Below are 22,454 nucleotides of genomic sequence, written 5' to 3'. Positions count from 1 at the left end.
ACATGTGTCTCTAATGGTGCAATGTTTAGGAGTTACCATGGTGGGCATGGTTGGCATGTTGCACTCAAAAAAGTTTTGAGTTTTGAGAAACTCGAGAAAAAAAGCTCATGGCCATAGATGACCAATAATTCGAGAGCTTTGTCTTCCAGCTCAGCTCCCTCTTCACCACAACAGTCCAATACAGCGACTGCATCATCGCTTAAACTCAAATCGGCCATTTGTGACCACTGTAAAAGAGAGAACCACATTATAGACTGGGACAGAGTGAACATCAGTGGGACAGAGGACAACAAACATTGTTTAGTACCCCTCCCAGGGACTCCAAGAAGGCCGGGCACTCTGCACTGCTGTTCAGCCTGTAGACTGACACAACAGTGAGAGACCTGCCCCCAACCCAAAGGCACAGGGACGCGACCCTCTCATTCACTGGGGTGAACTCCAAATGTGGCGGTGTAACGTAGGTTGACCGTGAGCGGCTTGGGGTTCAGTGAGCAAGGTAAAAACCAAAATCCAGACACAGACAGGTAGTTGTGGTCCACGGTTTACTTTTGTGTTCTTCAATGATTACAAAAGTGCAAGTGCAAAAGTGCAGGGTGCAAAATGGAGGCAGGCAGCAGTTTCCTCTCCAGCAGCAGAACACAGACTGATCTTTGAAGGCGCCTTTTATGCCGGTCCTACTGATTGGATAAAACCACTATGCTAAAACAGGGATGGTTAAAATTATCATTAGCATAAAATTAAAACCTAAACCTCCATAAAACAACCCAAAACCCAGATAACTATTAAAACCACCAACTATATACATAAAACCCTAAAACCATTACACCAATTAAATGTTAAAACCCATAAACCAATAAAACACCTAACCTAAAACCCCTGTACAAAATGTTACACGTGGTCCAGCCCGGAACCATAAAAGAGGGAGCTCGTTTCCAGGGGACTCTTTTCACACCTGGACAGAAGATAAAAAGGGGAGGTAAGTAAAAGCAGATCCACCATTCATTAAAACACAATAAAATACACTAAACACATCAACACTTAAAACATTCTAAAACAGATATTGCACCATATTTATTGCACAAAGTCAATTTAAAATGTAATTTATTATTGTCTCCCTTTTCCTCCAGGGACAAGCAACTTCCAATTAAAGTGCTGTGCCTCAGGAATAAAAAATGGTTAAAGGAAAGCCAATAAATATTTTTTTAAAACCAATTGTGTGCAATTTATTTTGTGATGTGCAAATATGTTAAAAGTGCTGTGTGCAAGGAAAGTGCAGTGTTTTAAAGTGCTCTAGTGAAGGGTGAAGGTGCTAAGTGTGGTTTGGGGTAACAAACCAGCCTGTTTGTTACAGGCGGCTGATCTGTGGGGCACTGAGCAGACCCACACCAGCTCGCCTCCACTCCCTGCAGGCAACTTTAGAGAATGGAGAGTCCAGCCCCCTCAAGGAGCTGGGTTCCAGAGCCCAAGCTGTGCGTGAAAGTGAGGCCGACTATATCTAGTTGATAATGCTCAACCTTCCACACAAGCTCAGGCTCCTTCTCCTCCAACCTGGTGACAGTCCATGTCCCCAGAGCCAGTTTCCATGTCCAGAGATCCAGTGCCAACCGGACCCCTTATGGATCATCCTGTGGGTGGTGGGTCCACGAGAGGACGACTCCACGTCGCTCCTTCAGACTGTGCCCGGCCGTGCCCCATGGGGGAATGCCCAGCCACTAGACGTTGATGTGGAGCCCCCATTCCAGGTCTAGCTCCAGGATGAGGCCCTGGGAACACCAGTCCATGCGACGTAACTGGCCTCATTCTTGTACTCATCTGAACCGCTCTTAGTCTAACCCATCCCCCAAGACCTGTTTGCCTTGGGTGATTCTAACAGGGGCATGAAGCCCCCAACAACATAGCTCCCCAAATCATTTGGGCACTCAAACCTCTCAACCACATTAAGGTGACGGTTCAAGGAATTATTAACCAAAAACACAGTGTATCAGAAGTTCACATGCCAATTTAGCTGTGTCTTTAAAATGAATGTTTTATAATCACAATATCAGTCTGCCCCAGGACAGCTGTGGCTACAACAGTAGCTTACCACCACTGAGTTTGGAGTGAGTGAACAATAAAGTGTGAAGTGCTTTGGGTGTCTTGAAAGGTGCTCTACAACTACAATAATTAAATTCATTAATATCCTTATGAATGATCAATGAAGCAGCAGAATCTATTAATAATAAATAATGGACACATTTTTATTTTAAATACATGCAAATAGCCAATGAAACACATAAATAGTAAATAGTTTTCACTTAAGGTTGCGTCTGTAAAACATACATTCAGTTAATGATAGTTTAACTGCTCATACAAATATCATACCATATAAAAGCAATGCATGATTCTCCTTTTTATAACTACACAATGATTATTTTTCTAAAACTAGACTTTCATTGTGACCTCCCTTCTTAAAAAAAAAAAAAAAAAAAAAAAAAGGCCAAAAAGCTTATCTGAATGGGTGCTAATAAAATATGTGCACATACTTAGGATATTTTTTTTTCTTAAAATGTTCTGCTTCCTGCTGTCTGCATCTAATGACAAAACATTTTATTGTCCAATAATCAGGAAGTGCATATTAGCATGCAAGTTATTGTTAGTTTTACCATTACAGCAAAATTGCTCGGGCCTTTTAAAAGTTATGAAAAGCACTTATAAACTTGTGAATAATTTGGATGGTCAGAATGCAAAAGGAAAATGAGGAACAGCTTTGGGACACTGCAAATAGTTTCAAATGATCTAGATCAGATTTTTAAAAAGTTTTTAAAACAGTAAAAATCAGGTACAGTGACCAAAAGTACTGGACAATATAAAACAGTTACCTACAAATAAATAGTGAAAAATGCAGAAACAATTTTATCATTATTAGTTGACCATTAACGGACAAAGCAACTTCTTTATGTATTTGGAGATCTCCTTCATTTTGAGTCCATAAATGAGAGGGTTTAACAGAGGATGGTAGATAATCATTTGTAAAGACACAAAGAATCGCACTGGTTTGGGGAATTCCATTTCTATTCGCACTAAAAGAACATCGTAAGCGCTGAACACGGCAAAATTGATCATCACGACCAGATGGGGCATGCAGGTCTCAAACGCCTTCTTTCTCATCTCTTTGGAGCGTTTCACAATGTGAAATATCCTTGAATATGTATACAATATAAAGAGAACAGGCAAAATGACCACATTTGTAAAAATTATCATCCCAAAAATCGATAGTGCGGGCGAACTGACACAGAAGAGGCGATACACAGTGCTGTTACAAATGATTCCTCTGAAATGAAAAGTACATAGCTTCTTATTGTAATTAAAAGCATAAGGAAAAATGGTGTGACATACAGGAAAAAACCAAGCAAAACCTAAAAAAACACACATTTTGGAGTTTCGCATAATGATTAAATATTGCAAAGGCTTACAGATTGACACAAACCTATCGTAAGCCATAGAAGCCAACAGTAAGAACTCAGACCCAACTAAATTGTAATACGAAAACCACTGGAAGAGACACCCTTTATACGGAATGACCTGCTTCTCCGATAAAAGGTCGATCAAAAGTTTGGGGTAGACGGTTGAACTGAAGAGGAGAGAATTGAAAGACAGCGCGGAGATAAAGAAGTACATAGGCTCGTGGAGGTTTGGTTCTTTCCAGATGACGTACATGATCAGAGAGTTACTGCAAATGACTGAAATATAAACTACCAACATGATCACAAAATACAGAGGGCCATAAGTTTGCAAGTCAATGTAGCCTTCAACAGTAATGTATGCAGGGTCAGATCCGTTATCCATTGTTGTCTGAGAACCAATGGACAGAGAATACACAGAATTGAGTGATTTAAGCGCGCTGCCCTAACCTCTAAGGATCTCATTAATTCTCCAAGCAACATCTGTAAACATTTGACCACCTTTAAGACAACTTTTGCCCTCTGAATATTCCAATGTGAACAAAGTGTGTACACTATTTTCTGATCTATGTTATATTGTTGTTTCCTCATTAAAAAGCAGACCTGGAGTTGTGTTTAGTTTCATTCACACATTTAACACACAAACCCTGCATATCTGAGTTCTGGTCCATCTTGTGATGTCATGTGGTAATACAGGAAGTGCACTGTTTTTAAACTCCATGCACCATCAGTAGAGTCATTTGGATAATTCCAGCCCTGGAATTGCCCGTCTGTACTGAACTAAAGTTAAAATGTAGTTGTTAACTTGAAAACTCCCACTTCATTATATCACAAGATGAAGTAAGAGCATTTTGAGCTTTGGGGTTGTAGATAAACAAATAAAGAGTTTCTCAAACATGGGGGAATGAAACGAAACACACCTCCAGGTATGTTTTTGATGAGGTAGAAACATTCTAACATGGTTTATAGTTCACTGGAGTAAGATGCCGTCCACACGACAAAGTTTTTCTGTCAAAACTGAGAAGTTTCTATTCGTTTTGGCCTTTCGTATACACCAGCGTTTTGAAACAGGGTTCTAGAGTGGAGAAATCTGAGAACGCCGGCATCGCGTTGTCGTGTGGACAAGCAAACCGCAGCTTTTGGAAAACGATGACGTCACAATCCCATCATCACCAGGGTCCTCTGATGCAGCGAAGCCCGCAGCCCTCGAACTAGCCTCCGCCGACCGCAAGAGCGCCAATACTAACAACAAGCACCACACATTATGCACATGGATCAATAACAAATACTATGTTTACACTGAAGCGAATCCGCGTATCACAGTATCACCGTATCAGAAACGATCTGCGTCCAGACATGTCGTTTTTGTGTCCGCAAGCCTTCCCTATCCACACAGCTTTGTGCATTTGTTTACGTTTTACAGAAACAAAACTTAATACCACATGGCTAATTTGCATAAACTAAGCTCAAAAAACAGCTCACTATTGTGCACTGATGCGGTTCAGCTTCTGTCAGACTAAAGGACACGACTCAGTGGAATATATGGGTTATATGAATATAATATATAATATATACATCTAAAATAGGCTAAAATACCTTAAACTTTAAAAAACGGTGATGAGATCTGCATTATTAAACATATCATTATCATTGTTAACAGCTCCGCATACAGGTGTGGCAGATGTATTACATCGTTTTCACTCAGTGCTCCGTTGTTGTGTGGACGTGAATATTTACTGATTCGGCACGTGTGGGGACGTGACTTTTTTTCAACCCGCATTGAAAAAAATCCAGGAGCATTTTCGTGTGGACGTAGCCTAAATTAACAGTAATGTACAATCTTTTGTGCATTGTGCTAGCTGTAGACTACAACTATGCTGTTTAGTGGTGTCTTGCAACTTTTTTTGTAGTGGTGAGCCAAAGATACATATCTGTACAATAAAGTTTTAGATTCTGCACCACCCTGGCCCCCAAGACATACATCAGGGCTGCAATGTAAAGTCATGGGCAGAAGCAACGTAATTATGTCAAATTTTCTCAAAACTTCAGGCTTCCCATAGAACTCCATTGGGTTTGCTCTGACCCAGCGCAGTCAAAGGGCAAACACATGAATCAAAAAAGTGACCTAACCACATTTAACATGATAAAAATATGTCGATGCAGATCAATTTTAAACAAAATATGGAACATATTGTATTGCCTAGTACAAAACAGTGACTTTATTAGTTTTGATGTAGGTGAAGTTAGGGAGTGCGGCAGACTTGACCAGCCGCTACTGGATTTCTACAGTATCATCAGTGTCAAAAAAATTCTACACCTTTTTCTTTAGTCAACATTTATTGATTTGAATCAGTTCAGTATGAGAAAAACACATCAAATTGGATATTTGACCAAGCAACAGAAGACAGAAGTTTTATTAGGCACATAACCCCCTTGATGTTATTACTGGTTTTCACTAAATCAATGGTTCCCAAACTGTTTCGCACAAAATACCACTGATGAAGAAAAAAAGTGTGACGCCCCCTTTCTCAAGAAGCCTGGTGCTTGAAAACCACGTCTTAAAAGTCTTATACTACTCAAAATCTACTTAAAAATACACCACTTTGTGATGTCATAATGTGGTATTTTCAAGATTACAGCTACGCTTTACTTTTTATTTCATGTAGATTGAAATTTGGAAAAGGTATATGGAGTTTAAAAACACAATGGATGACTTCTTATATTACCACATGACATCACAAGGTGGAACAGAGTGTTTTCTGTTTGAGAGAAGAACTCAGCCTAAATATTCAGACTTTGTGTGTTAAACATGTGAATGAAACAAAACACAACTCCAGGTCTGTTTGTGATGAGGAGACAACATAACATAAATTAAAAAAATAGCGTAATATGGTCCATTTAATGACTATAATCTGTAAATCTAGGGTCTATTACAAATAATCTCTTATGTGCTGGTTTATTGTGCTTCTTTGTATCGTTAGACCTTGCAACACACTTCTACTGTTAGAACCTGTAACTATTGCTCAATCATTTTTACATTTTCCTTGGTAAATAGTCTTTTTAAATGCTTGGAGATTTCCTTCATTTTGAGCCCATATATGATGGGATTGACCAGCGGGTGATACAGCACCACTTGTAACGTCATGATCAGTCGAACAGTCTTTGGCATGTCAAATTCTAGCTTCACTGTGACCACATCGTAAGTCAACAAACAGGAAAAATTGATCAAAACGAACAGGTGAGGTAAGCATGTCTCTGCTGCCTTCTTCCTCACTTCTTTACAGCTTCTATAAGTGATCACAAATATTTTAGCGTACGTGAACAGCACGAAAAACATGGGCAAGATTGTAACATTGATCAGTACAACTACTCCATAGATAGACATTGCTCTAGATATAGTACAGTGCAGTTTGTAAATCAAATTATTACAAAATATTCCTTTAAAATTTAAGTCGCATAATTTGGTTTCGATGTTTGAAATAACGGGAACTGCTACCTGAGCAGTGGGTATGAGCCACGCCAAAATTAAAAGGCAAATGACTGTACTTTTTCTCATTATATTTGCATATTGCAAAGGTTTACATATCGACACATATCGATCATAGGCCATCACTGCCAGTAACACAAATTCAGAACAGCTGAAGGCGTAGTACAAGAAACACTGGAAAAGACAGGCAGAAATGGTTATAACCTGCTTTTCAGACAGAACATCGATCAACATTTTAGGGTAGATGACAGTGCTGAAGAGAATAGAGTTACACAGCAAAGCAGCGATGAAAATGTACATTGGTTCATGGAGGTTTTGGTGCATCCAAATGAGACATACAATAGTGCCATTACTGCAGATGATAACAATATAGACCAAAAACATTGTAAAGAAATACACATATTTATACTTTTCAACTTCCACATACCCACCAATAGTGACAATTGTAACATTTGGTTCAGAATTCATTTTGTAAGATCTAGTCAAGTGTTAGAAAAGAAAGAAAGCAACTGGAAAATAGAAAATGTGATTAAAAAGTCATTTTATCCGTTCTCTGTATGAGATTATGTAAGTCTATGTAATGGTACAGTAAAGACGTACAGCCGGTCTTTAAGCCCCATAATGCTCCTGCAAGTCATTGGTCCACTGATGAAGCTCCTTTTATATCTATGGCTCAATCTTATGGGACAGTCACATACGTCATGGCAATAAACCGTTTTCACAGATGTGCTACAGATGTTCACAAATTACATGTGTAGCATTTAAACTGCACAAATTTCTCTGTCTATGACAATATCTACATCATGAAATCGATTTTTTATTTTAATTCTAGAATCAGTCTGAGTTAACAAGTTACTTATTAATGAATTACTTATTACTTATGTTTTATTTCATGTCCATAACGGTCGTTTTGCTCAGGAGTAGTTCACCAATCCTAGTCGTTGTTCACCTTTAAATTTTCATCTTCCTTACCTTGATAGTTGAAGAATAAATTCTTCACGGACACAATATGTCCTTTGTCGACCTTGTTGATTGAAGATTTGGTGATGGTGCAGATTTATGAAGCTGGTGGAAAAAGCGCGAGACATTTCTGCAGATATTTTACCGTAGAAAAGCTTTAACAGCAGGAGTTACGTTTACCCTACATCACGACACGTCCGGCCATTGTGAAAAACGTCTATAGGCCAGAGAAACACGGCTAAGGACCAGAGTGGGTCTTTTTTATTTATTTATTTTTTAAAGGGATAAAAATGTTATTCCATTTATAATCTTATAACAAGATTATAAATGGAACATAGCACTGTGGTAAAAAAGTAAAAAAGACAAAGCAAAAAAATCAGCTGGGAAGTTGCTGGTTTGGATCCAGAAGTGGCATCACATTTTTTCTCTTTTTTAAAGCAACAACACATGTCACTGTTAAAAGTGATTAGAATTAGAGTTGTTTAACGCTAACAAGGTTATAAGTGTGACCAAAAGTGCACAAGCTAGGCTATGCTAGCATTAGCTGACAGCTCTTAGGCCCCGTTTACACTCAAACAAATCTGTGTTTATCACCATATCACCATATCGGAAACAATCTGCATCCACACACGTCGTTTCTGTATCCGCAAAGTCTTCCCTGTCCACACAGTAATGCAAAACCGCCTGAAACGCTAGTCACGTGATAGGCTGGTGTCATGTCGTCCCAACATCATGTGAGCGGTAAAAATAAGCAAGTCTGAAGTTGCAGCAGCTGATTTTGAGCCGAGGGAGATGGCAAGTGTGTCTTTTCATGGACCGACGACTAGGTTCAGTTGTTACTTAGCGTAACACTGGATTTTAAGACGAGCATGGCGGCTCAGAGTGACGACTGACTTGTTTCTGTGTCTGCAAGCCTTCCCTATCCACACAACTTTGAGCATATTTGTTTACAGTTTACAGAAACAAAACTTAAAACTGCATGGCACATTTGCATAAACTAAGTGCTCAAAAACAGCTCATTATTGTGCGCTGATGCGGTTCAGATTCTGTTGGACTAAAGGAAACGACTCAGTGGAATATGAGTGTTCTTTCTGTGACAGAGGGGGGTTCTGCTGATGGTGAGTCTGTTCTGTTCTTCTATTCTATCACAAACTACATCTATTTGGCTGACAGGGCACCTACAGTTTCCAAAAAGGTCAGATTTTGTGGCGATTTTTACCTATTTTTAGATCAGAAACGTTTTCTCAGTACAAAATCCTTCAGTTGTCTTAAATACAGCTTTTTAATCATTAGCTCCAGCTCTGCTCCCTCTAGCTCCTCTCACTCTGATTGGTTAAAGTGATCACATGTCACATGACTACACTACTGCATGCACTACTGCGCATGTTCAATGGGCAGGGAGCCGCCGGAAGTACCTAGCCCTTAAGCTCGTCCCACTGACTTGAATCGGCGGCCATGTTTTGACCCCGGGACTTGAGGCTATATACTGTATCACTAACTGCCCATCACAGCTAATGTTAGACAAGTTTATACACTTTTTGTCTGCAGGCTGACCCCGTGCACGTGCATACATAGGCTATTTGATACAATTTGTGTTTCTGAAGCTATTGTGAACAGAGTATTTATTATGTGTTTTTGTTGGACTTTGTGCCAGTTTTTGTTTCATGTGGATAGGCCTGGTAAGTACAGAGAGATGAACCATAAACCAGGTCAATAAATCTGCAATCTGACAGTTAAACAGCAAACTCTACCTGAGAATTCTGACCTGTTCTGCAGCTCAGTTTTCATCTATGGGGATTCTAAAAAGTTGTGATGCCACGTGAATGCAACTTACTGCTCTATTGTTGTCACCATTACGGTAATCTATAAACAAAAGTTACGAGGTTAAAACTGACCTTATTGACCTCTTCTCTTAGGTCTGTGGGTTACAACTATGACAAACACAGTAAACAGAGAGCACTGGACTCCTGGAGACTCCTCTGAGGACGGGCCCTCGGGAGATGGGACAGAGTGATTAGTCTCAGGAGGACAATTATCGTGTTATTCTTCTCTTTCATCATCTTATTTTTAATATGACCATCAGCTTAATGGCCTTTTCATGAGAGCCAAGAGTCCACAGGAACTGAACTGAAAGTTTTCAACTCACAATGGCTAGTTCAAACTAAAGGCATACTTTTAGTACTGATCCTCCAGAAGCAGGTCCATGTTCTGATGTTCTGGCAAAGGCAGGGATTTAAAAGAAGGCTTTGTACTTGAGTTTTATTTTCTTAAAAATGTGAAAAACAGAAGTAGTTAATTTTAAACAGTTTGCAGTGGTCCAAAGTTATTCCTCACATATGCATTCCAAGCATCTTATTATTATTTTTTTTTTACCATGATGAGTTTATAAACAGTTTTCACAACTCTCAGAGACCAGAGCAGGTTTTGCTGTAGTCTCTGAGAGTCTGAGAGTTTTATTTATAGTTAGATGTAGAAAGCACAGCAGACATATTTTAACTTCAAGATCTGCTTATCCAAAATATCCATACAGGGATCAAACGTTCTGCTCAAAAACACGAAAAAAAAAGTCAAAGAGCTGGCTTCATATGTGAAAGGTTCTAAAATACAGCAAAAAACTTCTGCTCTTTTGTCGCTTCTAGAGCTGGTCTTATTGAAATATTTAGTTACATTTTACTGTGATCACAGAAAAGAGCTGGTGGCCGACCAATCACATTGCAGCATTACGGTTTGTGCAGAGGCCAAAGGAGCCAAAACAAACATGGTGATGTCGACAAATGTACTTCAGCCTACTTTAGCGTCAATACAGGTTATTTAGTTTGTAAAAATTGTGCAGAAGGTGAGCACTTTGTACATTTGTGGAAGGTCTGTGATTTTCTCTCAGCTGGATGTAACAAAAGTTAGATTTTTCACCCTGCTCCGCTATTGTCATGTTTCAACCAATCAGACTGAAATACTCCTCATGATGCTTTGCGTTTTTCGATCTCTTTCAGCGAAAGTCATTCAGGTTAATGTGTAGAACTCAATTCAGAGTGACAAATACATCAATCTGAGTGAGCCACGTTAGGATAGGAGCATTACATAGCGTTTTTTGTGCTGCTCATTAACCTGATGTGCAGTACATGCTCCAGCAGAGCGGAGCAAACTTGATTCTTTTATCGTAAGTTTATCTTAAGTCGTTTTCGAACAATATTGCCATTTTAGATTCTAACATCTTTGCATCAAGTCTTTTGCTCTTGGTTTGATTCACAAATGACTTTTTAATATAAAATCTAAAAAATTATGTTATTGATTATTATTATTTTTAATATTATTAACTAGTAAATAAATAAATATAGTGTCAATAATCTAAACTAAATATCCCAACATTTATTTCTAAAGTCTTTCTGTGCTGAAACACTGCAGTATGGTTGCATGATTGGGCAGCATTTGTGTACATCTTTGCATCTTTGTGGGTTGGACTTCAGACCTTCTTGTGCTCCTCTGTTTATAGGGAAACAATATATAAGAGTTGACTTGCTTAAATAGGTCAGTGTCTTGAGCTTCTCAACAATAATTCATTTGATTTAAAAACAGGTTTTCTTATTTGTTCACTTTTCCTTTGTTTAAAAGAAATGAAAGGGAACTTTAGCCAAAATCCTGCCTATTTCCAACTAACACTTTTTGGAGATTATGGACGTCTTCGATATTTGTTTTTTACACTTTGTTTGTTGATCTACATGACGATAATCTCTGCTAACATGGTCATTATACTCACTATTTTATTAGAGAAGTCTTTGCACCAGCCAATGTATGTCTTTATCTGCTGTTTGTCTGTGAACTCTCTGTACGGCTCTGCTGGATTCTTCCCCAGGTTTCTGGCTGATCTTTTGTCTGATTCTCATTTTGTCTCACGACCATACTGCTTTATTCAGATATATGTCATTTACATGTACGCTTCTTGTGAGTTTACAATACTTGGAATCATGGCTTACGACAGGTTTGTGGCCATCTGTCAGCCGCTGCATTATCACACTAAAATGACCATAAGGAAAGCACTGACTTTGTGGGGAGTTGGTGTTTTTTATCCTGCTTGTGCAATAGGTTATGGCGTTGCTCTGAGTGTTCAGTTACCTCTGTGTGGAAATAAACTGCCCAGGATTTTCTGCTCAAACTGGCCTGTGGTTAAAAACTCTTGTGTTGACACAACACATAACAATGTAGTGGGTCAGTTTGTGACTGTAACTACCATCTTTATCCCTCTGCTGTTTGTGCTCTTCTCATATGTGCGGATTCTCATCGTGTGCAAAAGAGGCAGCGCTGAACTGAGAGGCAAAGCTCTGCAAACCTGTCTTCCACATTTAGTGACGTTTGTCACATATTCTGTGTCTGTTTTTCTGGAGTTGTCACTGACACGATTTGACAAAATTAACCCAATAGTCACAGCTGTTTTATCTTTGGAGTATCTAATGGTGCCGTCCATTAACAACCCTCTCATCTACGGACTCAAGCTGCCACAGATCAGAACAGCCATATATCAACGTTTTCAAATCAAAACAAAGGTTTCTACCGTCATTTTCTAATTATTATTACATATTACATATTTGTTTGTACGTGAATTTTTGTTATATTATAAATGAGTCTTGACTTTTATTTTACGTCTTCTCAGTTTCAACCGATCAAATGGAAATTCAGCAGGTTAAACAATAATGCAATATCATGGAATATTTTGAAATATCGTAAAATGCATTGCATATTGGCGTAGGACTTTGGCCTATATCTTCAAAAAACATTGCAACTGTCCATTCATTTTTCTCATTTGTCCAGGTGACCTAAAGGTAAAACAGATGCAGATTTGTTTCAACAGTTCAACGTGAGGAGATTCATTATTAAGGCCATTTCTATACACTTTTTAAAGGAAGATGTACTGCACTATACAAGTCATCCACCACCCACATATTCAAAATGATTAAACAAAGGTGAAACGACAACTAGAACTAAAAGGCCCTGTGTGGGTGTAAAGTTCCATAATTGGTCCACATAATATAAAAATTTCTGTATAATTGCACTGGTTTGAGACACTATATTTACAATCCACTGAGTTATACGAGCCCTGTCATGGTCTGATTCTCTTAGACATCATGTTATTTTGCTTGAATGTGGCGAACATATGATGCTTATTCATCTTCACAAATTTCACAGGAACTTGCTACTGCCACTTCCTGGTCTTTCTTGTTGCTAAGATAATAAGTTCTTCTGCACCATTACAAATGTGGAAACCTCACCATGTCTCCTGTGGCAAGAGTGATAATGACGTACACTACCAGTCAAAGTTTGGACATGGACGTGTTCGGAGTTATTTTTTGTTTAGTACCTTCCATACATGTTCATTTATAGTTTTAATGCCTTCACTGAGAATCTACAATGTAAACAATCATGGAAATAAAGAAGAATCATAAATGAAAAAGTGTGTCCAAACTTTTAACTGGTCAGATATAAGCACTGCTCCTAAAAACTTAGTTGCTTGCACTTCTTCTAATATAAACCCAGCTATTTACACTAAATGTCTACAATCTAACATGAACCTGAAATAAATAAGGGAAAGCACATGTTGGAGCTCATTATTTACAGCACCCTCCAGTAGACTTAGAGGCAGCTGCACACAGACCCAGTCCTCCTCTGGACACTTCCACATCTGAGCAGACTTAAGTCCCTCTGAATGTACAGGAGCAGATGTGTACAGAGAGAACAGGGACAGTGACAGGACTACACCCTGAGGAGTACCAACGTTACAGAGCACGGTATCAAACAGGACGCTCCCTAATCTATAACTTTTCTCTCAGAGTCGGCTCAGTGCAACTCTTGCCCTCGCCCAAAGTGTGCACTGGCTTTTATTTATCAATTTCTTGTGTAATCCTTAATTTGTTCAGTTGTAAGGCTATATTAAGACATCTGCGTAGGGGTGGGCGATATCTCGATATTTTAAATATATCGAGATATTTTTAAAACTTGATATGGATTCTGACATATCGCATATATCGATATAACGCTTATATTCAATTCTGATTTCACCGCTTCGCTTGTTTGCCTTCTCTATCGTTGCCTCCGCGCACCCCCGCCTCCTTGATTTTGCTGCTTCTGTCTCGTTCACTCCTCGCTACCACCATAAATGCCGAAAGGTGGCACTAGTAGCACCACTAACCTTTTCCACCATTTACAGACAAGGCCATCAGCAGAACATCCCTCTGTCACAAAGAGAACACTCATATTCCACTGAATCGTGTTCTTTAGTCCGAAAGAAGCTGAACTGCATGAGTGGTGCAAGGAGCGACCTGTTTATGCAAATTAGTCATGCGCTTTTAAGTTTTATTTCTGTAAACCGTAAACACTTGTGTCAAAGCTGCATTAAACACATTATAATGTCAAACAGGCTGATGTGACTCGTAGTTGTTATGCTTTATATGTTGTAAAGTTTAGTCATGTAAAGTTTATTTATGCAGAAGATTTTAATGAATAATTTGCTGCAGTGTCACTTGTACAATAGTGTTTGGAAACGTTCGGTTTGATTTGCAGTGGATTGTGGGAAACCTCAGAGTTCTTTACTGCTGGATAGGAACATGGGTTTGTTAAAATAAGGAACCTCCCAATCTTCCTCTGCTGAATGAGCTCATGGTTCTGGTTGTCGTGTGGTTTAACAGAGTTAATGCAAAGATGAACTTGAGTTGAGTTGTTTTATTCATGAATGAAAAGAAGGAAATATGTTTTATTTCTTTTATTTTACAGTTAAATTATTTATGGAATTAGGGATTTTTGTAATCTTAAATGTGGCAGAAGCACTTTGTTCCTACATGAAATGCCCACCTCTTACACTTCAATAAAAAAAAAAGACCTTGTGGAATTTGGCAGATTTGTTTTTGCAGTTTTCAGTTTTAGGGGGTTATTTTTCCTGTACAGATATATCGAGATATATATCGTATATCGAGATATAGCAAAATATATCGAGATATGTTTTTTGATCCATATCGCCCAGCCCTACATCTGCGTCAAAATCCCTTCAAACTCCTCTAGGTAGACGCTTTTGCATTTGAGGGCCGACACTTGACCCACACTGTCGCATCGCCAGTTTAGCCATATTTTTCATTTCAAATATTGGACTTAGTCTAGGTGTAGACGTAAACCAGACAGGGCTGACACTAAGATCTGAAGATAAATTTACTTTATTAAAAATTATACAGATTAAAATCCTATGAATTATTGAATAGTTATATTAAGACATTTCTTGAAATAGTCAAATAATATATTACTAATAATGTAAACAAAATGACTGCAATTGTTTCTATAGTCCTTCTGCACTGCTGTGGTTGGACAGTATTTTTGTACATCACATCCCTGTGGGTTTGATTTACACCTTGCTCTATTCATGGAGAAACCATATAAAAGAGTTCAGCTGCTTACCTTTTTTAGCATTAGTCGTCTCAACTATAATTTGTTTTGATGAATTGTATAGTTATATATAGTATAGTTAAATGATTTTGTTACCTCCGTTTTTGTTTCAAAGAAATGACAACCAACTTTAGCCAAAATCCTGCCTATTTCCAACTAACACTTTTTGGAGATTATGGACGTCTTCGATATTTGTTTTTTACACTTTGTTTGTTGATCTACATGATGATAATCTCTGCTAACATGGTCATTATACTCACTATTTTATTAGAGAAGTCTTTGCACCAGCCAATGTATATCTTTATCTGCTGTTTGTCTGTGAACTCTCTGTACGGCTCTGCTGGATTCTTCCCCAGGTTTTTGGTCGATCTTTTGTCTGATTCTCATTTTATCTCACGACCTTCCTGTTTTATTCAAATATACGTCATTTATACGTATGCTTCATATGAATTTACAATACTTGGAATAATGGCTTATGACAGGTTTGTGGCCATCTGTCAGCCGCTGCATTATCACACTAAAATGACCATAAGGAAAGCACTGAGTTTATGGGGAGTTGGTGTTATTTATCCTGCTGGTGTCATAAGTTATGGAGTTTCTTTGTGTGTTCAGTTACCTCTGTGTGGAAATAAACTACCCAGGATTTTGTGCTCAATCTGGCCTGTGGCTAAAACCTCTTGTGTGGACACAACACATATCTATGCAGTGGGTCAGTTTGTATCTGTGACTACAGTTTTTATACCTCTATTTTTTGTCTTGTTCTCATATGTGCGGATTCTCATCGTGTGCAAAAGAGGCAGCGCTGAACTGAGAGGCAAAGCTCTGCAAACCTGTGTTCCACATTTAGTGACATTTGTCACATATTCTGTGTCTGTTTTTCTGGAGTTGTCACTGACACGATTGGACACAAACAAAATTAACCCAATAGTCACAGCTGTTTTATCTTTGGAGTATCTAATGGTGCCGTCCATTAACAACCCTCTCATCTACGGACTCAAGCTGCCACAGATCAGAACAGCCATATATCAACGTTTTAAACTCAAAACATATGTATTTGGTAGAAGAAATCAAGCTCATTAAAGTGTGAAAAAAACTAACAAAAAAAATACTGCGTAACATTTTTTTACCATATGCTTTTTTCCACATGACTTTGACTGGAGTGGGCAATGAGGGTAACACAATGTGTCTACTTTATTCTCTTGACTGATTTATGCAATTGTCCCCTAGACCCACCCTCACTCCTCAATTCAGAAATAATGCCACCATTAAATGCCAGCATTAGAAACTCTATCAGCCAACAAGAGAGACAGAGAGAGTTATTAATGAAAAAGTAGTGTAGAGGGCTTGGGGGTCCTTAGACAGCCCAGAAGCCACTGTTTTTATTTGTGTATAATAAGTGATAAAGATATGAGTGCACTGCTATGGGATCAGACCCAGTCATTGCCACGTGACCAGAAAAGAACCACAACAACTGGTAACAACCATAACAACAACCATGGTGGACAATGGAGTTGTCAGATTCTTTTAAACCCACTACCTTGTAGAACTAGAAGGCCCACTAGAAGAAGATTGTGGGTGAGACCTGGGAGAACCAGTAGCTGGTGGGACAACTTCGTCAGCGGTGTTGTTGAGGATGATGAATGGAGAGCAAATTTTCGGATGTCCAGGGCTTCTTTTGTGGCCCTGAGTGAAGAACTTCATCCTCATATCGAAGGCTAAGCAACAAATATGAGAGGAGCAACTGGCACGTTGTAGGCTGTAGGCTCTATTACTTGAGCGACGAGGGAAGGCTACTAAAGATAGCTAACTCATTTGGACTGTTGCAACAGGCTGTCTCCGTCATCGTGAGACAGACCTGTAAGGCCATTGCTCTTCAACTCGCTCCGAAATACATCAAGCTACCTTTCATGGAACCCGAGGCAGAGGAGCTTGTGTCAGGCTTTCATTGTGTGCATGGCATCCCACAATATTTGGGAGTGGTCGACGGGACCCACGTTGAAATAAATCAGCCATCCTCCAACACCGTGGACTTCATAAACATGAATATTCCCTAAACATACAAGCAGGGTGTGACTATAAGTACTCATTTATGGACGTGATTGTAAAGTGGCCTGGCAGTATGCATGATGCACAAGTGTTTGCCAATTCAAAGTTCAACTCCTATTTAAAAACCGGAAAGATCCCAGCATTGAAAAAGCATAGTGAAAAAGATAGTGGAGAATGAGGAGCCCATACCCATTTTTCTGTTGGATGATCCAGCCTATCCTTTGTTGCCTCTCTTGATGAATGAATATCAAACAGTGGGACTACACCTCAAGAACAGTACTTTGGGTTGTGTTTGTGTAGGTCCCGCATGGTCATAGAGTGTGCTTTTGGTCGGCTGAAAGCCAGATTTGCAACCCTTTTCTATGGCTATGGACATTAATTTTAATGTCCTGCTGTCCTGCTTTGTTCCCCACAGTTTCTGTGGCAAGTAAGGAGCATGGATGAACACTGTGTGTTAAGCACCATACACTGTGACCAGGAAGTACAGCCTTCCACAGAAAGCAACAATTACGTGACTGACTGTAATGAGAGAGAGGGGAAGAGGGTCAGAAGAGTCATCACAAAGGTCAAACCTTGAAGGTCAAGGAACTTTAAGTTTGCTATTGTCACAAGTGTATATAGCTTTTGCAGAAAATGTGTGAATTGAGTGAAATGTGTGCCATAAATAAACAAAAAATAACTGCAACAATTTTTTGCCTTTTTTTATTGGACAAAAACTGCCTTTTACAAATAGGCACATGCTGTATCACACATAAAAGTACTACATAAAAGTACTTCAGTCATCTGTACACAAATATACATAACTATAACACTAACTATAACAAACAAAACCCAATGATGCAGTCGGTCTGCAGCAGTACACCCAGGTGAAGGACAATGTTCACTCTGTCTCCACATGATCGTCCTGCAGCTCTTCTGTAGGAACAGGTGTGTGGAGTGGGTTGTGCATGTAGGGTGATATGTGAAGGTGTTTTGAAGGTGTCTTCCATGTGTGTGTGCAGGATGATGTGGTGTGTGCAAATACAATGGTGTTCGTGACTGTATGGGTCCATGCGTGTGTGTGTGTACATGCTGCTGCCATGTTGACCATAGGCCTGTGTAAGAGGGGCTGGTGTTTGGGATTGCTGCTGTTGCATCATAGTCCTCCACAGTGCAAAATCACCCCTGGTAGTATCTATAATGTTGACCATGTTCCAGGTCACCAGCTGCATGGTCTCGCGGTGGTGCCTCTCCGAGTCCTCTGTGATCTCTTCCATCCTCCTCTTCAGCTGAAGGTCTTCATGCAATACAGCTTCAACTGGAGCCTTTTGCTTCAGTCTGTCGAGTCTTACCTATATGAACAAAGTAAACACTTTTTAGAATACAACATCGCATTTCAAATAATATGTTAAGCAACATGGCTAACACAAAGAGCATGAATCATAACTGGGCTACCACATCGACCGTTCTGATGCAAAATAGCACACAGCTAATAGCAGACAGCTCTTCGAGATTAAAACCGAAATCGAACCCACCTGAAGCAAACTCCTACGCTCCTTGACCACTCCAGGAGGCAGACAATCACTTGTTTGAGGGGAATCTGGGGAAGGCAAAGAACACAGCGAGTTTGTGGATGTGGAATTGTCTTCTACCATATCCCCGGTTTTGACACTAGCTGGAATGGCAGTGGTAGCTGGCGATCCACCCCAGATTTCTTCACATAGCTCAAAAAATATTAGGACCACATGTCCGTGGCCACTGTGACACCCAGAGTCAACGACATGCCTTTATTTGATCTGTACTGCCTTCAGTTTTGTTGTTATAATCTGCCCTTTGGTTATACTATTGGGGTTGTGAGGGAAGTGTCAAGTGGAAACAGGAGAGGACCCAAAATGCAGGACCGCACTACAGTTGTTTAATGCAACAAAAATTACAGCAGACATGAAACTAACAAAAACAATGGACCAATAAAGGGCAGAGGAAAAAGCAGGGTATATAAGCACACAGATACAGGTGTAACACATTAGGGTGGGGCAAACAATCAACAGACAAGAAGTAAAAATCAAAACTAGAAGCTGACAGTACAAATGTCAAAATAAAACACCAAAGGCACACTACACTACAGGAAAAATATAAACCAAAATAAGAAAAAACAATGACTACAAAACATGAACCATGACAGGAAGTCCTTCCCTGTATCCATGTGCCTGGATGTGTATTGCTCCTGAAAACCCAAAATAATATCCAAATAATTGTTTTGGCAGGACTCCCAGTCGACATTCTCTTGATATTGCCGTGTTTTGTAGTCCAGAGTTACACGTAAAAGTAACTCTACTTCGTAACAAGTCCAAGTCCAAACAAGCTTTTATGAGTGTTTGCCATCATCATCATCATCTTCTTGTGTTTGTTTGTTGCGGAAGATTAAGGACTTTATGTGCATGTGCTCTCTGTAGTATTGTGTGTCCAGTGGCTCTGGCTGTATCCTGTTTACAGACGTGGACAAAATTGTTGGTAACCCTCTCAGCTCTATGTTCACAGATGCAAAAATGAAGCACATCAAGAAAAGAACACTGTCCCTAAAGCCTCCCTGAAGCATGGAGGAGGCTTGGTTTTGTTCTGGTGCTGTTTTGCTGCATCTGGCTCACGGTGTCTGAATCTGTGCAAAATACAACAGAATCTCAAAACTATCAATGTATTTTGGAACAAAATGTGTTGACTAGTGTCAGAAAGCTTGGTCTCAGTCGTAGATCATGGGTCTTCCAACAGGATAATGACCCAAAACACACAGCTAAAAACACCCAAGAATGGCTAAGAACAAAACTTCTGCAGCGGTCTGTGAGTCCAGATCTCAATTCTATTAAACATCTGTGAAATGAGCTGAATCATGCTGTGTGGAGAAGGCACTCTTCAAACCTGAGCCAACTAGAGCCACTCCTCGTGAGTTTGCTCAGTGGATCAGTGGATCAAAATACCTGTTGACCAGTGCAGAAGTCTCATTGACAGTTACAGAAACCGTTTTTTTGCAGAGTTTGCCTCAAAACTTGTGCGACAAAATATTTTGTTAAGGGTACCATCATTTTTGCCCAGGCCAGTTTCATTATTTTGTTTTTTCTAATAATTCTGTTTAACCACAGGTGAAAAGCAATGTTTGATTTTCATTGGACAATTTTCAGTAATTTTTTTTATTATTCTATTTATCAGTTTCAAGTTATTTAAGTGATGACTGTTGATTTTTCTTTCATTTCCAGAGGGGTACCTGTAATTTTGTCCACGACTGTAAGTGTGGTATATGTATTACCTCGCTTTTCACTCAGTACTCAGTACTAACAATTATTGATCTGACACGTGTAAGGACATGATTATTTTTCAACCTGCAAAAAAAAAATAAAATAAAAAAAAATCCAGGAGCGTTGTTGTCTGGACGTAGTCTTACTCGAAGGAAACTACTTTCTCCCCCTCTGGGAGGGACATGCAGGTGAGAGACTGTATAAGACAAGGGAGAGACCTGTAGACTTGTGTCAGAGCTCTGCCTGTGAACCTCATTACTGAAGCTGTGGGTCTTACTCTCACTGTTGTTTTTACAGCCAATTTTAAAAGTCATGAAGAACAGCACTCAAAATCCTGCCTATTTTCAATTTACACTTTTTACAGATTATGGACGTCTTCGATATCTGTTTTTTATATTGTCTTTGTTGATCTACATGATGATAATCTCTGCTAACATGGTCATTATAATCACCATTTTGATGGAGAAGTCTTTGCACCAGCCAATGTATATCTTTATCTGCTGTTTATCTGTGAACTCTCTGTACGGCTCTGCTGGATTCTTCCCCAGGTTTTTGGTCGATCTTTTGTCAAACACTCACTTAATTTCACGTACTTCCTGTTTTATTCAAATATATGTGATTTACACATATGCTTCTTGTGAGTTTACAATACTTGGAGTCATGGCTTACGACAGGTTTGTGGCCATCTGTCAGCCTCTGCATTATCACACTAAAATGACCATAAGGAAAGCACTGTTTCTATGGGGCGCTGCTGTTGTTTACCCAATATTTACATTAAGTTACGCTATAGCTCTTACTAGTGAACTGCCCATATGTCATGACAAATTAGATAGGATTTTCTGTGCAAATAGGGCTGTTGTGAACAATTCTTGTGGCGATTCCACACATGGTGATATAGTTGGTTATTTTGTTATCTTTACAACAGTTTTCATCCCTCTGTTTTTTGTGCTGTATTCCTATGTGCGTATTCTTATTGAGTGCAAAAGAGGCAGCGCTGAACTGAGAGGAAAAGCTCTGCAAACCTGTCTTCCACATGTGGTGACTTTTGTGATATATTCATTTTCTCTTTTTATTGAAATGTCCATAGCAAAATATGATACAAACCAAATTAACCCAGTGATCAGCGCTATTCTGTCTTTGGAGTATCTACTGGTGCCTTCCATCAATAACCCGCTCATTTATGGACTAAAGTTGCCTCAGATCAGAACAGCTATTTTTCGACGTTTTAAAATCAGAACTAAGGTCTTCTTTGCTTCAGTGTAGATATATAGCTGGACAAACATTTTATTAAGAAGCCACTTGAATGAGAGGTGAAACAGCTAAAACTTCATTTAGTTTACAGAATCACATTTTTTGTTTGATTTGGATCATACCAGGATGACGGAGGCCTACACAGACATCTTCTGTCTAGATGTGAAGTCTCTATTCATGTTAAACTAGGGTGTAACGATTTGAGATTTTTCTATGAATGGACATAAATTCAAGAATTACAGTTTAGAACATGTTTGTACAGATCAAACTACAGGGTTAGTAGTTTTAATCCAGAATAAGACTTTTTTTTATTATTATTATTTATTTTAGGAGGAAATTGTTAAAAATTGCAGCCTGCCTTGCAGCAGATTTGCTAATTGAGTCCATTAAACTTGCATTTTCCACTTTGGATGTTTCATCTTGCTACTGTAGTTACGGTAATAAGTTATGTTCATGTGCTGTCCCAGTCCATGGGTTTCAATGAATGACTATGTTTAGATCTATAATAGCTGTAATTTATTAGGTATGTTTATAAAACCTACACTTCATATGGCATGTGATTTAAACATTACAAAAATTATGAAA

At 39.0% G+C, this 22,454-nt stretch overlaps 5 protein-coding genes across 5 annotated transcripts; 3 read left to right on the top strand and 2 right to left on the bottom strand.

The window, feature by feature from the left end:
- Window positions 1-2,901: 2,901 nt before the first annotated feature.
- Window positions 2,902-3,825, bottom strand: LOC110162948 (olfactory receptor 6N2-like). Its single transcript, XM_020927863.2, has one exon. The coding sequence runs from the start codon at window positions 3,823-3,825 to the stop codon at window positions 2,902-2,904; it is 924 nt and encodes a 307-aa protein (XP_020783522.2).
- A 2,631-nt stretch (window positions 3,826-6,456) lies between these two features.
- Window positions 6,457-7,395, bottom strand: LOC110162947 (olfactory receptor 142-like). The gene has a single exon (XM_020927862.2). The coding sequence runs from the start codon at window positions 7,393-7,395 to the stop codon at window positions 6,457-6,459; it is 939 nt and encodes a 312-aa protein (XP_020783521.2).
- A 4,103-nt stretch (window positions 7,396-11,498) lies between these two features.
- On the top strand, window positions 11,499-12,446 carry LOC110162946 (olfactory receptor 51L1-like). The gene has a single exon (XM_020927861.2). The coding sequence runs from the start codon at window positions 11,499-11,501 to the stop codon at window positions 12,444-12,446; it is 948 nt and encodes a 315-aa protein (XP_020783520.2).
- Window positions 12,447-15,423: 2,977 nt separating this feature from the next.
- Window positions 15,424-16,386, top strand: LOC110162945 (olfactory receptor 51L1-like). Its single transcript, XM_020927860.2, has 2 exons — window positions 15,424-15,885; window positions 15,919-16,386. Exons 1-2 carry the CDS (start codon window positions 15,424-15,426, stop codon window positions 16,384-16,386), a joined length of 930 nt encoding a protein of 309 aa, XP_020783519.2.
- Window positions 16,387-20,930: 4,544 nt separating this feature from the next.
- Window positions 20,931-21,881, top strand: LOC110162944 (olfactory receptor 51L1-like). Its single transcript, XM_020927859.2, has one exon. It carries the CDS (start codon window positions 20,931-20,933, stop codon window positions 21,879-21,881), a length of 951 nt encoding a protein of 316 aa, XP_020783518.2.
- The last annotated feature ends 573 nt before the right edge of the window (window positions 21,882-22,454 follow it).

The sequence above is a fragment of the Boleophthalmus pectinirostris genome, unplaced genomic scaffold (assembly GCF_026225935.1).
Source record: "Boleophthalmus pectinirostris isolate CB_2022bp ecotype Guang Dong unplaced genomic scaffold, ASM2622593v1 HiC_scaffold_1, whole genome shotgun sequence".
NCBI lineage: Eukaryota > Metazoa > Chordata > Actinopteri > Gobiiformes > Gobiidae > Boleophthalmus > Boleophthalmus pectinirostris.
Note: the sequence above shows the minus strand (reverse complement) of the source record. Positions and strands in the feature narration are given on the sequence as shown.

Coding starts and splice junctions, on each gene's coding strand:
- LOC110162948 (XM_020927863.2), bottom strand. CDS start 3,825: ATGGATAACGGATCTGACCCTGCATACATTACTGTTGAAGGCTACATT.
- LOC110162947 (XM_020927862.2), bottom strand. CDS start 7,395: ATGAATTCTGAACCAAATGTTACAATTGTCACTATTGGTGGGTATGTG.
- LOC110162946 (XM_020927861.2), top strand. CDS start 11,499: ATGAAAGGGAACTTTAGCCAAAATCCTGCCTATTTCCAACTAACACTT.
- LOC110162945 (XM_020927860.2), top strand. CDS start 15,424: ATGACAACCAACTTTAGCCAAAATCCTGCCTATTTCCAACTAACACTT. Junction 15,886..15,918: donor GTGTTATTTATCCTGCTGGT/GTCATAAGTTAT, acceptor TTGTGTGTTCAG/TTACCTCTGTGTGGAAATAA.
- LOC110162944 (XM_020927859.2), top strand. CDS start 20,931: ATGAAGAACAGCACTCAAAATCCTGCCTATTTTCAATTTACACTTTTT.